Source organism: Aotus nancymaae, unplaced genomic scaffold (genome assembly GCF_030222135.1).
Source record: "Aotus nancymaae isolate 86718 unplaced genomic scaffold, 86718_ANA_hifiasm-v0.15.2.pri h1tg000046l, whole genome shotgun sequence".
NCBI lineage: Eukaryota > Metazoa > Chordata > Mammalia > Primates > Aotidae > Aotus > Aotus nancymaae.
Window position 1 is genome coordinate 29,520,328 of NW_026988460.1, and position 17,897 is coordinate 29,538,224.

Here is a 17,897-nt window from a genome sequence, read left to right on the forward strand (position 1 = left end):
CAGGCCTCCCGCAGGCTGAGAGCCAAGCGGGCAGGGCAGCCGTCAGGGAGGCCATTTGCCCGGAGAAGGGCGCCAGGCAGAGTCCTCAGGACAAACACAGGCTGCCCGGTCAGATGAGCACTCCAGATCCACAGAAGAGCCACACTCACCCGAAAAGATGATGTCTCATTTTATTTGAAATCCACATTTAACTGAGAGCGGTATATTCTGTTGACCAACCCAGGGGCAGGGAACCTAGAGGCTCTGGGGTTCTCAAAGACTGCGGCTGTGTAGTAGGTGTGGCCTAGCTTGAAGGTCGCCGTTGGTGGCCCTCTCCACCTGCTTTCCACCCCACTCCAGCTCCTGTGCGGCCTGGAGGTGGCTTCTCGCCCAGACCTCCCTTGGGAGGAAATCCCCGGAGGAGCGGAAAGGCTGGACTTACCTCCCCATCCCCCCACCCTACCCCATGTCCCTCCTGCCGTCCAGTTCTCAGGGTGGCGACATCCCCTGCCAGTTCCCCCCACTCCCACTTTTCTGCGCCCACCCTGGGAGTCTCTTCACATGGACTTCCTAGGGTCACTTCTATTTCCTGCTGGCACCTGCCAGGTACCCAAACAGCATCTAAGAACCCAGGCAAATGGGTCCAGCCTGAGGCCCCTAGAGTGCACATCCTGGCCGCTGCAGTCAGGAAAATGTCACCCACTAGATCCTCAGGATACAAGATGGCCTTTAGAAGACATTGGGCAGTCAGCCTTTAGCTGACTGAGGGCAGGGCCAGACTGAGGGGGACCCTGTCGGGAGGGGGAGGGTGTGAGTGGGGGACCCTGCTGGGTGGGGGAGGGTGTGGTTTGGTGACCCTGTTGAGTGATAGAGGGTGTGGGTTTGGTGACCCCATTGGGTGGATGAAGTTGGGGTTTGGTGACCCTGCTGGATATGGTGGAGAGAGTGTGTTGGGTGAGACTCTTAGTTGGGTGAGACTCAGGAGGCCCTGAGCTAGGGCTGGGCTTGAGTGTAGAGGAAAACCGAACACTTTGGAGAAGATACAGCAGGGTGGCCAAGGTGTGGGTCAGAGTCTCTGGGTCTCAGCTGGTCTGAGAATCACAGCCCACAGGCTCAGGGCTGAAGGGCCTGGTCTCTGATGTGGAGGCCTGGGCGGGGTTAAGGCCTGTACATCTCCACCCATGCCCTGCAGATACCAGTGTGGCCATTGCTGCCTTGGGAACCATGGCTGTGAGGAATCTCAGGGATGCTGAGCCCTGAGTTGGGGGAGGTGGCTGGAGGCTGTGTGACTCTGGGAAGGCCGCCACACCTGGCACATGGGGCAGGGCTGTGTGCCCATGCTTGCTCAGGTATGCTGGTAGCAGGAGTAGGTGGTCCCCACTCAGGGCTCACAACTCTCAGGGCTGGAAATCAAGGGGACAGGCTGGGGTGAAGATGGGGCAGGGGTGGGGTCAGGCTGGCCCAGGGACCCAAGACACCTGGAGAAGCATGTGTGTGCATGCTGTGGGTGACTCTGTGTGCGGCTCTGACCTGCAGGGGGTCCAGCCAGAGGAAGGGCACAAGGCCTGAGCAGTAGGGATTGCCTGTGGGATGGGAGAGGGCCTGTGAGGGCTGAGCTGCCTCTGGGAGGACCAGGAGAGTGTCAGGAGGGGATGGTGTTTCATGCAGGTGACAGTGGAAGTAGCGGCAAGGTGGCTGAGGCTGTGGCCAAGGCAGCCCAAGAAGTCTACCTGACTAAGGCCCAGGAAGAGTGGTAACAGACAGGGGAAGACGGTGGGATGCTGTGAGACCTGAGCCACGTAGGCGTTCCAGCTGATGTTGTAGGAAGTGGTGAGCCACTGACTATTGTGGAGTGAGAAGGACCTGAGGAAAGTGCTCTTCTGAGAAGGACAATATGGCCACTCTAGGAAGCAGTGGGAACAGGGAAGCTCCTGGAGGTGCTGGCAGCTGTCCCAGATACTCACGGAGAGGGCCTTATTCCGCTCCTGATCTCTGAGCAAGAAGAAATCCATGTCCCCAGACAAGTGGAAAGGATTCGCCGAAGGGTCAGGACCATGCTCTGGAAAGGGAGACACCTTGCTGGTAAGGGGAGCCAGCTCTTCCAAGCGGTGGTGTCCGTCTCGAGGGCCCCACTGCCCTCCCAGCCCAGCATGGAAAAACATGAGTGAGTGGGAAGGTTCCCTTGGATCCAGCTGTGCCTAAAGTCCAACAGCCAATAAAGGCACCTCTGTAGTTTAACCTGGTTCAAGTTGGCCTTCTGTCCTGGCCCCAGAAAGAGAGCTAGTGCGCACAGCCTTGGCACACACATCTGCGCCCAGTCTGCCCTCACTGCAGGGCTCTGGAGTCTCCCTCATGAAGGAGGGAGGCCAGGCCTGCTGTTTGTCAATGATGGACCTGGTGACCAGGGCCTGCTGACAGTGAGCTCATGGCCCTTGCTCTGGGCCCTCTCTGTGAACTTGCATCTGTCTTTCCAGGGCTCTCCAGTCCCCCCGGGGAAGGCCAAGAACAAAGAGCTTCAAGCCTGGGGAGGGACCAGAGGCCCAGAGAAGGTCATGTGAAGCTTTGCTTTGCATGGTGGACTCTTGTCCTGCTCCTGATTCTCCACACTGACTACAATTCAGAAACAGAGCAGATGCCAGCAGCCTCCCTGTGAGCCTCAGGCAGCTAAGAAGTCAGGTGGAGAGGGTAAACTGAGCACATGTACTGCCTTCCCCTCCAACCCAACCCCAACACCCCAGAAATGTTATAAAATAAACGTAAAACTAGGAGAGCTCTGGAAGACAGGGGGGAGACTTTGGTGTCACAGAAGTTGTTAGGAAGCTCTGGGAGAGGGCTGGCAGGTGGGATGGGGTAAGGAGGTGCAGCCTGGCCCAGCTGTGGAGACAAGGGTGTGGAGGGCACCAGCTGCTTGTGCCCCACTGTCTGCCACCCCTCCAAGGCTCTGGGTGACACTAGGGCACAGGCAGCTGGTGGAGCAACTGCCAGGAACCTGCCTCACCTCCCCAACTCACACTTGCTCTCCCTCCCTGCTCCTGTCCAGCAACCCAGGACAGAGGTGTTTGCTCTCAGTTAGGAAACATGGGACCTAGTGCTTGATCAGAGGGACAGAAAAGTAAAATTCTTTACGCTCCCAAACTGGCCATGAGCACACATGAGCGGCCTGTCCTGTGTCCCCATCACAAAAACAAATGGATAGCTAGCAAGCACCCAGCACTTGCCATGGGCCAGACTGGGGATTTTCTGTGACCGAATGTTCCTGACCACCCAAGGAGGTGGAAATGATGGTGACCCTCATTTTACCTGTGAGGAACTGAGGCTTGGGAGCAATGAGATACTTTGCCAAGATCCCATAGCTGTAAGTAGCTAGGGGGAGACTGGTTTAACAAGACAGACATGAGGATGGATCCAAGATGGCCAATTAGGAGCAGCTCAGGATTGCAGCTCTCAGCAAAAGCATGGAGGGTGAGTGGATGCTGCATTTCCAGATGGATTTTTATTGCCCACAGATCAGGAGATTCCCAGGCAGAGGAGCCCCACGGGTTGGAGCATGGCCAAGGCTGTTTTGGCCAGCGCGGTGGGTCTCTGCACAAAATACACGGGTCCAGGCGTCATTTTAGCTGGCGATTGGATCTCCTGGGAGACAGAGTTGCCCATTCAACTGATAAAAAAAAGGGGACTGAAACAGAGCCAGGCCAAGAGATTTCCGGGCAAAAAAGCACCACAAATCTTAGCCCGGCTGTTTGAGCTGGCGCAGTGGGTCACTGCACGGGAAATCACACAGATCCCAGCGCCTTTTCAACAGGTGATGAACATCTGGGAGACAGAGTCACCCATTCAACTGGGGAAAAAAAAGGGGATCTGAGGGAGAGAGCCAGGTGATAAGGCTTGGCTGGTCCCACCGCCACAAAAAAACAGCAATCTGAAATGCTCTGGATTGAGAGTTTCACCGCAAGCACAGTGGTACCCAGGACAATCCAGTTCTGTGCGAGAGGGGTATCCGCCATTATCGAAGCAGTCCACCACTACGGAGGTAGTCCGCCATTGCTGAGGCAGTCTGCCATTGCTGAGACAGCCCGTCATTACAGAGAGAGTCCGCCATTACAGAGGTGGGCTGCAATTGCCAAGGCACTTCTAACTATACCTGTATAAATAGGACTGCAGGGAAGTTCACATGGCAGCTGGGCAGAGCCCACAGCAGCTCAGCAAAGCCTCTGTAGGCAGACAGTGACTAGGCTGCCTCCTCGCTGGGCAGGGCTGCCCTGAAAAAAGGCAGCAGCACAACAGAAACTCATAAATAAAGCCCTAACTCCCCGGGACAGAGCACTCAGGGAAAAAAAAGGCGTTTATGAGTTCTGTTGCAGCAGACTTAAACAAACCTACCCAGCAGCTCTGAATGAACAACGGAGCTCACAGCTCAGCACTTGAGCTCCTATAAAGGACAGAATCTCTCCACAAGCAGCTCCCTGACCCATGTATATCCAAAGAGTCACCTCGTAAAGGAGAGCTCAGACTGACATCTCGTGGGTATCCTTCTGGGACAAAGATAGCAGAAGAAACTGGCAGCAACCCTTACTGTTCTGCAGCCACTGCAGGTGATCCCCAGGCAAGCAGGGCCTGGAGTGGACCTCAGCAGTCCTACAGCAGAGGGGCCAGACTGGTAGAAGGAAAACTAAGAAACAGAAAGAAACTTCATCATCAACAAACTGGATGTCCACTCACAGACCCAATCTGAAAGTCAACAACTACAAAGATGACACGTGGATAAATCCACAAAGATGGGAAGAAACCAATGCAAAAAGGATGAAAACACCCAAAACCAGAATGCCTCTCCTCCTACAAGGGATTGCAACTCCTCACCAGCAAGGGAACAAGGTTGGATGGAGAATGAGTGTGATGAATTGACAGAATCAGGCTTCAGAAGGTAGGTAATAAGAAACTTTTCTGAGCTAAAAGAACATGTTCTAACCCAATGCAAAGAAACTAACAACCTTGAAAAAAGATTTGATGAAATGCTAATGAGAATAAACAGCTTAGAGAGGAATATAACTCAATTGATGGAGCTGAAAAACACAACACGAAAACTTTGAGAAGCATACACAAGTTTCAACAGCCAAATTGACAAAGCAGAAGAAAGGATATCAGAGGTTGAAGATCAACTCAATGAAATAAAACGAGAAGGCAGATTAGAGAAAAAAGGGTAAAAAGGAATGAACAAAGTCTCCAAGAAATATGGGACTATGTGAAAAGGCCTAATCAACGTTTGATAGGTGTACCTGAATGTGACGGAGAGAATGAATCCAAGCTGGAAAATACTCTTTAGGATATCATCCAGGAAAACTTCCCCAACCTAGCTAGCAAGGCAAGCCAATATTCAAGTCCAGGAAATACAGAGAACACCACAAAGATATTCCTCAACAAGAGCAACCCCAAGACACATAATCGTCAGATTCCCCAGGGTTGAAATAAAGGAGAAAATGCTAAGGGCAGCCAGAGAGAAAGGTCGGATTACCCACAAAGGGAAGCCCATCAGACTCACAGCAGATCTCTCAGTAGAAACACTACAAGCCAGAAGAGAGTGGGGGCCAATATTCAACATCCTTAAAGAAAAGAACTTTCAACCCAGAATTTCATATCCAGCCAAACTAAGCTTCATGCTTCATAAGTGAAGGAAAAATAAAATCCTTTACGAACAAGCAATTACTCAGAGATTTCATCGCCACCAGGCCTGCTTTACAAGAGCTCCTGATAGAAGCACAAATCATAGAAAGGAACAACCAGTATCAGCCACTTCAAAAACATACCAAATGGTAAAGAGTATCAACACAATGAAGAAACTGCATCAACTAACGGGCAAAACAGCCAGCTAGCATCAAAATGGCAGGATCAAATTCACACATAACAATATTAACCCAATGTAAATGGGCTAAACATCCCAATCAAAAGACACAGACTGGCAAATTGGATAAAAAGCCAAAACCCATCAGTGTGCTGTATCCAGGATACCAATCTCGCATGCAAGGGTACACAAAGGCTCAAAATAAAGGGATGGAGGAAGATTTACCAAGCAAATGGAGAGAAAAAAAAACAGGAGTTGCAATTCTCATCTCTGATAAAATAGACTTTAAAGCAACAAAGATCAAAAGAGACAAAGAAGGACATTACATAATGGTAAAAGGATCAACGCAACAAGAAGAGCTACTGATCCTAAATATATACACACCCAAGACAGGAGCACCCAGATACATAAAGCAAGTTCTTAATGACTTACAAAGAGACTTAGACTCCCACATAATAATAGTGGGAGACGTTAACATCCCATTGTCAATATTAGACAGATCAAAGAGATAGAAAATTAACAAGGATATCCAGGACTTGAACTCAGACCTAGATCAAGCAAACCTAATAGACATTTACAGAACTCTCCACCCCAAATGCACAGAATATACATTCTTCTCAGCACACATCACACCTACCCTAAAATTGACCACATAATTGGAAGTAAATCACTCCTCAGCAAATGCAAAAGAATGGAAATCATAACAAACAAATCTCTCAGATCACAGTGCAATCCAGTTAGAACTCAGAATTCAGAAACTAACTCAGAACTGCACAGCTTCATGGAAATTGAACAACTGGCTCTTGAATGTTGACTGGATAAACAATGAAATGAAGGCAGAAACAAAGATGTTCTTTGAAACCAACAAGAACGAAGACACAATGTACCAAAATCTCTGGGACACATTTAAAGCAGTGTCTAGAGGAAAATATATAGCAATAAATGCCCACATGAGAAGCAAGGAAAAATCTAAAATCAACACCCTATCATCAAAACTGAAAGAGCTAGAGGAGCAAGATCAAAAAAACTCAAAACCTAGCAGAAGACAAGAAATAACTAAGGCTAGAGCAGAACTGAAGGAGATAGACACACAAAAAAACCGTTCAAAAAAATCAATAAATCCAGGAGCTGGTTTTTCAAAAAGATCAACAAAATAGACAGACCACTAGCCAGATTAATAAAAAAGAAAAGAGAGAAGAATCAAATAGATGCAATAAAAAACGATAAAGGGGATATCACCACAGAAATACAAACCATCATCATAGATTATTACAAACAGCTCTATGCACATAAACTAGTAAACCTGGAAGAAATGGAAAAATTCCTGGAAATTTACATCCTCCCAAGCCTAAGCCAGGAAGAAGTGGATACCCTGAATAGACCAATAACAAAGTCTGAAGTTGAGGCAGCAATTAAGAGCCTACCACCCAAAAAAAAGCCCAGGTCCAGATGGGTTCACAGCCAAATTCTACGAGACATACAAAGAGGATCTGGTACCATTCCTTCTGAAACTATTCCAAACAATCCAAAAAGAGGGAATCCTTCCCAAATCATTTTATGAGACCAACATCATCCTGATACCAAAACCTGGCAGAGACTCAGCAAGAAAAGAAAACTTCAGGCCAATATCCATGATGAACATAGATGCAAAAATCTTCAATAAAATACTGGGAAACTGATTGTAACAGCACATCAAAAAGCTTATCCACCATGATCAAGTAGGCTTCATGTGGGGATGCAAGGCTGGTTCAACATATGCAAGTCTATAAACGTAATTCACCACATAAACAGAACCAAAAACAAAAACCACATGATTATCTCAATTGATGCAGAGAAGGCCTTTGACAAAATTCAACAGTGCTTTATGCTAAAAATCCTCAATAAACTAGGTATTGATGTAACATATCTCAAAATAATAAAAGCTATTTATGACAAACCAATAGCCAATATCATACTGAATAGGCAAAAACTGGAAGCATTCCCTTTGAAATCTGGCACTAGACAAGGATGCCCTCTCTCACCACTCCTTTTCAATATAGTATTGGAAGTTCTAGCCAGAGCAATTAGGCAAGAAAAAGAAATAAACGGTATTCAAATAGGAAAGGAGGAAGTCAAATTGTCTCTATTTGTAGACAGCATGATTGTATATTTAGAAGACCGCATTGTCCCAGCCCAAAATCTCCTGAACCTGATAAGCAACTTCAGCAAAGTCTCAGGATACAAAATCAATGTGCAAAAATCACAAGCATTCCTATATACCAATAACAGACTCTTAAAGAGAGCCAAATCAAGAACGAACAGCCATTCACAATTGCTACTAAGAGAATAAATTACTTAGGAATACAACTAACAAGGAACGTAAAGGACCTCTTCAAGGAGAACTACAAACCACTGCTCAACGAAATAAGAGAGTACACAAAGAGACAGAGAAACATTCCATGCTCATGGTTAGGAAGAATCAATATCATGAAAATGGCCATATTGCCCAAAGTAATTTACAGATTCAACACTATCCCCATCAAGCTACCAATGACCTTCCTCACAGAACTGGAAAAAACCACCTTAAACTTCATATGGAACCAAAAGAGAGCCTGCATAGCCAAGTCAATTCAAAACAAAAAGAACAAAGCTGGAAGCATCACACTACCAGACTTCAAACTATACTACAAGCCTACAGTAGTCAAAACAGCATGGTACTGGTACCAAAACAGAGATATAGACCAATGGAACAGAACAGAGGTCTCGGAGGCAACACCACACATCTACAACCATCTGATCTTTGATAAACCTCACAAAAACAAGCAATGAGGAAAGGATTCCCTGTTTAATAAATGGTGTTGGGAAAACTGGCTAGCCATGTGCAGAAAGCAGAACCTGGACCCCTTCCTCACACCTTACACTAAAATTGACTCCAGATGGATTAAAGACTTAAACATAAGACCTAACACCATAAAAACTCTAGAAGAAAATCTAGGCAAAACCATTCAAGACAGGCACAGGCAAGGACTTCATGTATAAAACACCAAAAGCATTGGCAGCAAAAGCCAAAATAGACAAATGGGACCTAATCAAACTCCACAGCTTCTGCACAGCAAAAGAAACAGTCATTAGAGTAAATCGGCAACCAACAGAATGGGAAAAAATTTTTTGCAATCGGAGAGAGATCCAAGATGGCTGATCACTAGCAGCTCGGGATTGCAGCTCCCAGTGAACTCACAGAGAATGACAGGACGCCACACTTTCAGATGAATTTTTGTTGCTCACGGACCAGGAGATTCCCAGTGGAGGAGCCCCACAGGTCGCCAGAGCAACTCTTGTGGTCAGCGCGGAAGTTTTGCCGGCACCTCGGCGCAGCAGAGATCCCCGGGAGCCAGACTGGAGATTCCCTGGGCAGAAGGGCATCATCAATCTTAACACCGCTGTTTTGGCCGGCGCAGTGGATTGCTCAGATTTCGGCGCTGGGAATCAACAAGTTGGACGTCTACTCAGAGACCTAATTAGAAAGTCAGTAATTACAAAGACAACAGATGGATAAATTTATAATGAAGGGAAGAAACCAGCCTAAAAAGGTAGAGAATACTCAAAATCAGAATGCCTCTCCCTCTACAGGGGATCACAGTTCTGCATCAACAATGGAACAAGGCCTTATGGAGAACGAGTGTGTTCCATTAACAGAAGTAGGCTTCAGAAGGTGGGTGATAAGAAACTTCTATGAATTAAAAGAACTTGTTCTAACCCAATGCAAAGAAACTAAGAACTTTGAAAAAAGGTTTGATGAAATGCTAACGAGAATAGACAATTTAGAGAGGAATATAAGTGAATTGATGGAGCTGAAAAATACAACACGAGAACTTTGCAAAGTAAGCACAAGTTTTAACAGTCAAATTGATCAAGCAGAAGAAAGGATATCAGAGGTCGAAGACCAACTTAATGAAATAAAATGAGAAGACAAGGTTAGAGAAAAAAGGATAAAAAGGAATGAGCAAAGTCTCCAAGAAATATGGGACTATGTGAAAAGACCTAATCTACGTTTGATAGGTGTACCTGAATGTGACGAAGAGAATGAATCCAAGTTGGAAAATACTCTTCAGGATATTATTCAGGAAAACTTTCCCAACCTAGTAAGGCAGGACAATATTCAACTCCAGGTAATACAGAGACCACCACAAAGATAGTCCTCAAGAAGACCAACCCCAAGGCACATAATCGTCAGATTCATTAGGGTTGAAATGAAGGAGAAAATAGGGCAGCCAGAGAGAAAGTTCAAGTTACCCACAAAGGGAAGCCTATCAGACTTACAGAAGATCTCTCAGCAGAAACCCTACAAGCCAGAAAAGAGTGGGGGCCAATATTCAACATCCTTAAAGAAAAGAACTTTCAACCCAGAATTTCATATCCAGCCAAATTAAGCTTCACAAGTGAAGGAAAAATAAAATCTTTCACGAACAAGCAAGTACTTAGAGATTTCACCACCACCAGGCCTGCTTTACAAGAGCTTCTGAAAGAAGCACTACACATATAAAGGAACAACCAGTATCAGCCTTTCCAAAAATCTATCAAAAAGTAAAGAACATTAACATAATGAAGAATTTACATCAACTAATCGGCAAAACAGCCAGCTAGCATCAAATGGCAGTATTAAACTCACATATATTATTATTAATCTTAAATTTAAATCGACTACATCCCCCAATCAAAAGATACAGACAGCAAAAAGCCAAAACCAGACCCATCTCACATGCAACGATACACAAAGACTCAAAACAAAGGGATGGAGGAAGGTTTACCAACCAAACGGAGAACAAAAATAAATAAATAAATAAAAGGCAGGAGTTGCAATTCTCACCTCTGATAAAATAGACTTTAAAGCAACAAAGATCAAAAGAGGCAAAGAAGGACATTACATAATGGTAAAAGGATCAATGCAACAAGAAGAGCTAACGATCCTAAATATATATGCACCCAATACAGGAGCACCCAGATACATAAGACAGGTTCTTAATGACTTATAAAGAGACTTAGACTCACACACAATAATAGTGGGAGACTGTAACATCACATTGTCAATACTAGACAGATCAACGAGACAGAAAATTAACAAGGATATTCAGGACTTGAACTCAGACCCAGAACAAGTAAACTTAATAAACATTTATAGAACTCTCCACTTCAAATACATAAAACATACATTCTTATCAGTGTCATATCACACCTATTCTAAAAGTGACTATATAACTGGAAGTAAATCACTCATCAGTACTTGCATAGTATTTCATAGGTTTAAATGAAATATTGGTTGGCTGCTTGTTATTTTCTTCCCTTATTCCTTCCTGTCTCCATCATTAAGCACAATTATTGGCATAAAAGAGGTTTTCAATTCCCATTTTTAGACTACATTCTAGCCTGGGCAATAAAGCAATACTCCTGTTCTCTCTCCCTCTTTCTCTTCCTTTTTCTTCCTCTCTTTCATTCTTTTTTTCTCTCTTTCTTTCTTCAAAAAAAAAAAAAATTTGCAATCTGCCCATCTGACAAAGGGCTAATATCCAGAATCTACAAAGAACTAAAACAGATTTACAAGAAAAAAACAAGCCCATTCAAAAGTGGGCGAAGGATATGAACAGACACTTTACAAAAGAAGACATACATGAGGCCAACAAACATATGAAAAAATGCTCATCATCACTGGTCATTAGAGAAATGTAAATCAAAACTACATTGAGATACCATCTCATGCTAGTTAGAATGGCGATCACTAAAAAATCTGGAGACAACAGATGCTGGAGAGGATGTGGAGAATTAGGAACACTTTTACACTGTTTGTGGGAGTGTAAATTAGTTCAACCATTGTGGAAGACAGTGTGGCCATTCCTCAAGGACCTAGAAATAGAAATTCCATTTGACCCAGCAATCCCATTACTCTGTATATATCCAAAGGATTATACATCATTCTACTATAAGGACACATGCACACGAATGTTCATTGCAGCACAGTTTACAATAGCAAAGACCTGGAACCAACCCAAATGCCCATCGATGATAGACTGGACAAGGAAAATGTGGCACATATACACTATGGAATATTATGGCACCATAAAAAATGATGAGTTCATGTCCTTTGTAGGGACATGGATGAACCTGGAAACCATCATTCTCAGCAAACTGACACACAAGAACAGAAAATCAAATACTGCATGTTCCCATTCATAGGTGGGTGTTGAACAATGAGAACACATGGACACAGGGAGGGGAGCATCACATACTGGGATCTGTCAGAGGGAAATAGGGGAGGGACAGCAGGGGGTGGGGAGTTGGGGAGAGAGAGCATGGGGAGAAATGGCAGATATAGGTGATGGGGAGGAAGGCAGCAAATCACACTGCCATGTGTGTACCTATGCAACAATCTTGCATGTTCTTCACATGTACCCCGAAACCTAAAATGCAATAAAAAGAAAAACAAAAAAGATATTTACATGTTTAAGTTAAAATACATGATTTTAAAATAATAAAAAAAAAGAAGATAGACACAGCACCTGCACTCTGGCAACTTGGGAGTGGTCAGAATTCATGTGAAGATTATTGATGTGTTTAGGTGAAGATGAGCCCACCCCAAAAATGTCAGTCATTCGAGGCGAATCATTCGAAAAATGCAGAGTTGGTTGAATGTTTTTAAGCCAATCAATGTAATATCTTCCATTAACAAAATAAAGAAGGAAATTATATAATCATTTCAAGAGATGCAGTAATATTATTTGATAAAATGCAAAGCTCATTTTTCAATAAAAGTCTTAGCAACTAGGAATAGAAGGGAACCCCCCAATCTGATAAAGGATATTATGCTTGGCTGAGTAACAGACCCCAAAGATGCCCATGCCCTAATCCCCAAACTTGTGTCAGTGTCACCTTCTATGGCAAAAGGCCTTTGCAGATGTGATTGAGCCAAGGGTCCTGAGATGGAGAAATTGTCTTGGCGTGTCCGGGTGGGCCCAGTGTAACCACGGGGGTCCTTGTAATAGGGAGGCAAGAGGTTTGGGCAGAATGAGGTGTGCAGGAAGAGGAGCCAAGGTGCAGTGATGTGATAGGAGCACCTGGAAATAAATAATCCCCTCCTGAATGACATCTGGTTTAATAAGGAAATTAAGATGGAAATTTAAAAATTCTTTGAATCGAATGATAATAATGAGACAAGCTATCAAAACCTCTGGGACACAGCAAAAGCGGTCCCAAGAGGAAAGTTCATGGCATTAAAGGCCTGCATCAAAAAGTCTGAGAGAAAACAAATTAACAATCTATGTCAATCTCAAGGAACTAGGGAAACTAGAACAAACTCAATCCAAACCCAGCAGAAGAAAATGAGTAACAAATATGAGAGCAGATGTAAATGAAATTGAAACCAAAAAAAAAAAAAAATGCAAAAGATAAATGAAACAAAGACCTGGTTCTTTGAAAAGATAAAATCCGTTTAGATCACTGGCAAGATAACCCAGAAAAGAAGACAGTAGATCCAAATAAGCTCAATTAAAAATGAAACTGGAGATATTCAACCACTACCACAGAAACACAAAAGATCATTCGAGACTACTACGAACACTTATGTGCACAAAACAAAACCTAGAGGAAATTAGTAAATTCCTGGCAACATACAACTCTCCTAGATTAAATCAGGAAGAAACAGGAACCCTGAACAGGCCAATAACAAGTTACGAGATTGAATCCATAATTTAAAAATTGTCAACAACAAAAAAAAGCCCAAGACCAGATAGATTCACAGCTAAATTCTACCAGATATTCAAGAATTGGTACCAGTCCTACTAAAACTATTCCGAAAGGCTGAGAAAGAAATGATCCTCCCTAAATCATTCTATGAAGCCAGTATCACCTTTATACCAAAACCAGGAAAGAACACGTCAAAAAAATTTAAAAAAGAAAACTACAGACCAATTTCCCTGATGAACATAGATGCAAAAATCCTCAACAAAATATTAGCTAACTGAATCCAACAGCACATCAGAAAGATAATTCATCATGATCCAGTGGGTTCCATCCCAGGGATGTGGGGACGGTTCAATGTACACAAGTCAATATATGTGATACATCCCATAATAGAATTAAACGAAAACTGTATGATCATCGCAAAAGATGCAGAAAAAAACATTCAACTATATTCAGCACCCCTTTATGATAAAAACTCTCAAAAAACTGTGCTGCCTGCTTTGAAGACGGAGTGACAGGCTTGAACGAAGCAATGTGGGCAGCTGCCTCTAGAGGCTGGAAAAGGCAAGGAGATAGATTTTTCTCCCAGCCTCCAGGAGGAAGGCAGCCCTGCCGATGCCTTGGTTTAGTCCTATAGGACTTCTGACTTCCAGAACTGTAAGACGAGCTATTTGTGCTGTTCTAAGCCTTTGAGTTTCTAGTTTCCCTTGTGGTGATTTGTCACAGCAGCAACAGGAAATGAATACAGATAACTACAAGTAACCTGCACATGAGATACTGAACGTCCCTCCACCCGTGTAGGAGCAGACCAGGAGCAAGGCAAGGATGCCTGCTCTTGACATTGCTATTCTATGTTAAAATGAGGGTCCTCACGGGGGGAAGTGATTCAGGAATGAGCATAGTGGCTCATTCTTGGAATCCCAGCACTTTGGGAGGCTGAGGTGGGAGGATCACTTGAGCCCAGGAGGTCAAGGCTGCAGTGAGCCAAGATGGTACCACTGCACTCCAGCCTGGGTGGCAGGGTGAGACCCTGTTTCAAAAAAAAAAAAAGAAAAGAAAGAAATAAAGGGCATAAGGATCACAAAGGAAGGAAGAGAAAATAATGGCATTCAAGGTGACATGATTGTGTAGTAGAAAACCCAAAGGAATCTACAAATGAAATGGTTATGATTAGGTCAGTGAAGATGTGGTTTGTAGGTCTCACTGTGAAATTAAAACAAAAAGTTGTAGAAGTCACAACAAGAGGATATCATGACCTTGGGGGTCAGCAAAGAGTTTTTCTTTTCTTTCTTGTATTTAGGCTCTGAGGTACATGTTCATGTCCTGCATCCTGCAGGATTGTTGCATAGGTACATACATGCCATGGTGGTCTGCTGTCTCCATCCACCCCCCACCCCCCGTCACCTACATCAGGCATTTCTCCCAGTGTTATCCCTCCCCATTCTCCTCACCCTGCCCCTGTTATCCCCCCTCTCCCCTCCCCTCCACCCCCCCACCTAGCCCTGTGAGTGTTGTTCCCTTCCCTGTGCCCGTGTTCTCATTGTTCATCACCCGCCCATGAGTGAAAACACGCGGTGTTTGATTTTCTGTTCTTGTGTCAGTTTGCTGAGAATGATGGTTTCTAGGTTCATCCATGTCTCTACAAAGGACATGAACTCATCATTTTTTATGGCTGCATAATATTCCATGGTGTATATGTGCCACATTTTTTTAATCAAGTCTATCATCGATGGGCATTTGGAGTTTTAAAATAAGACACTAAAAGCCATGACCCAGAAATGATTGAGCTACATGAAACTGAACTACACCAATATTAGGAACTTTTTATTGGTGCCTTTTAGGACCACTCAGAGAGTAAAAGCCAGTCCCGGGACTGAGAGAAGATATCTGCCATACAAACTAGCAAGTGACTACCATCCAGGAAAGAGATCCTAGAAATCATTAAAATAAACAAGCAATGCAACAGAAAAGTGGGCAGAAGATGGAAACAGGTATGTTCCAACACAGAATCATCAAATGGCCCAGAAACATGAAAAGGCAACTGCCCTCCTGGGTTTCCAGGAAAAATGAGATGCTAACATATACCCAGAGGACAAAGTCATATGAAAAGGATCGTCAGTGTACCAAGTTGGAGAGGACGCAGAGCAACTGGAAGTTGTATGCCTCCTGGTGGGACTGTGAATTGGCATAGTCCCTCTGGAAAACTTCATTTTCCACTAAAGTTAAACAACGACCAGCAATTCCACTTTTTGGTGTGTACCCTGGAGAAGCAAGTGCTTATGTCCCCAAAGTGACATGTACAAAACTTCATAGCGGTATTATTTGTAATAGCTAAAAACTGGATGGCTGGGCACAGTAGCTCACTCCTGTAATTCCAGCACTTTGGGAGGCCGAGGTGGGCAGGTCAGGAGTTCGAGACCAGCCTGGCCAACATGGTGAAACCCTATCTCTACTAAAGATACAAAAAATTAGCCAGGCTTGTAATCCTAGCTACTCAGGAGGCTGAGGCAGGAGAATAGCTTGAACCCAGGAGGCAGAGGTTGCAGTGAGCTGAGAACACAGCACTGCACTCCAGCCTGGGTGACTGAGTGAACCGCCATCTCAGAAAAGAAAAAAAAAAAAAACCCTGGAAACAACCCAAATGTTCACCATGTTCACAACCAATAGAAAGAATAAATGGTTGACATATGCACAGAAGGGACTCTGGCTAGGTGCAGCAACGTGGATGCATCTCACAGATGACATGCTGAGTGAAAGCCGAAACTGAAAGGATAGAGAGTGTGTGATTCCATTTACAGGACGCTGGAGAGGAGAGCCGGTGGTTTGGTGGTGATAGCTGAAGAGCGGCTGTCTGTGGGAGAAGGAGAATTTCTTGGGAGATGGAAATGGTCTAGATTTTCAGAGGGTGGAGGAAACACATTATACACATTTGTCAAAACTCATAAACTGGGCCAGGTGTGGTGGCTCACGCCTGTCATCCCAGCCCTTTGGGAGGCCAAGGCCGAATCATCGATTGAGCCCAGGAGTTCGAGACCAGCCTAGGCAATATAGTGAAAACTTGTCTTTACAAAAGAAACAAAAATGAGTCAAGTGTGCGCACCTGTTGTTCCAGCTACCCAGCAGGCTGAAGTGGGAGGATCACTTGAACCCAGGAGGTTGAGGCTGCAGTGAGCTGCGATAGAACCACTGCACTCCAGCCTGGGTGAGTGTGAGAGCCTATCTCAAAAAAAGAAAGGGAGAGATGGGCGATTGGGTGAATGGCTGCCATGATAGTTTGTGTGGAGGGTCAGGCGCTCACCTCCGGGACTCCCTCCCTCCCGTGCCTCTGCACCCACAGCAGATGTGGGGGCTGCCTCTGCCCATGAGAAGAGCCTCAAGACCAAGGGGAGCCAAGATCTAGTCAAGCACCTGGAGCTAATGTCCAAGAGCAGGAAGGATGGGCACAGAGAAGCAGTCTCAGTGCCAGCATCAGGAAGCAGACGCACAAATCACACAAATGCAGAATGGGGACACCGGGGCCTGCTGCAGAAGAGGCCACACCACTGCTCAACAAGTCAAAGCCAGGGAGTGACAGGGTGGGCCGGGGAGGGGGCTGCTAGATTCACAGAGACCGACGGAACTCAGGTCTCCTTTGAATCCTGATTAGAACGAATGTTCTTCAGAAGACGTTTCTGAGATACTTGGGAAAGTCTGCCTGCGGGTTGGGCTGGTTCACCTTGTCAGGTGTGGTGATGATGCTTGGGATTGTGGGGAAACACCCCTATTGTCGCGAAGTCCACACTGAGGTGAATGAAACGACATATCTGGATTTTACTTTAAGATGTCCTGGCAAAGAAAAAGAGCAAAAGGACAGAGGAAGCAAACGGGCACATTTGAGTCAGTGGCAGAACCTGGTGGTGGGCCTGTGAGCCTTGCTGGCTCCAGTCTCTACATCTGGACGTTTGAATTTTCATTTGATTTCATGATTATAGAAGAAAGGAAAGGTGGTGGGGAAAGGGGTGGGAGCCTAGGCCGTGGAGGACAGGCTGGGAGAAACGCTCATGCCTGCAAACTCCTGCAGAAGGACCAGACTGGCCTAGTAGTCCAGGGGCAGCTCGGGAGACAGCAGAGAGTCCAGGCAAGGAAGGTCGGAGCCACAGTGCAGGAGGTGGCGGTGCCCTGTGCAGGGCTACCAGTGTGAGGCACACGCACCTAGCTAGCTGGCTACCCTCCTTCCTCCTAACAGTGGCAGCAATGTGCCCTCCTTGTAGACCCTGATGGCCATAAGGCAAATTCAGCTACTGGAATGTGGGCAGACATTGCTGGATGGGACTTTGGGGAAGAAACCTTTCCCCTAGAAAGGCTCAGTCAGCCAAAGGGTAGCTTTGCCCTT

The 17,897-nt window shown here is 45.2% G+C and overlaps 1 protein-coding gene across 7 annotated transcripts in view; it reads right to left on the reverse strand.

Moving 5' to 3' along the window:
* CFAP100 (cilia and flagella associated protein 100) overlaps nucleotides 1–17,897 on the reverse strand; it is an 86,444-nt gene that overhangs the window by 20,322 nt on the left and 48,225 nt on the right. For all 7 annotated transcript variants that reach the window (XM_064362111.1, XM_064362110.1, XM_021667037.2 and 4 more), the window contains one exon: nucleotides 1,944–2,038. In XM_064362111.1, the coding sequence (XP_064218181.1) occupies nucleotides 1,944–2,038 (95 nt within the window). The remainder of the gene's footprint in view (nucleotides 1–1,943; nucleotides 2,039–17,897) is intronic.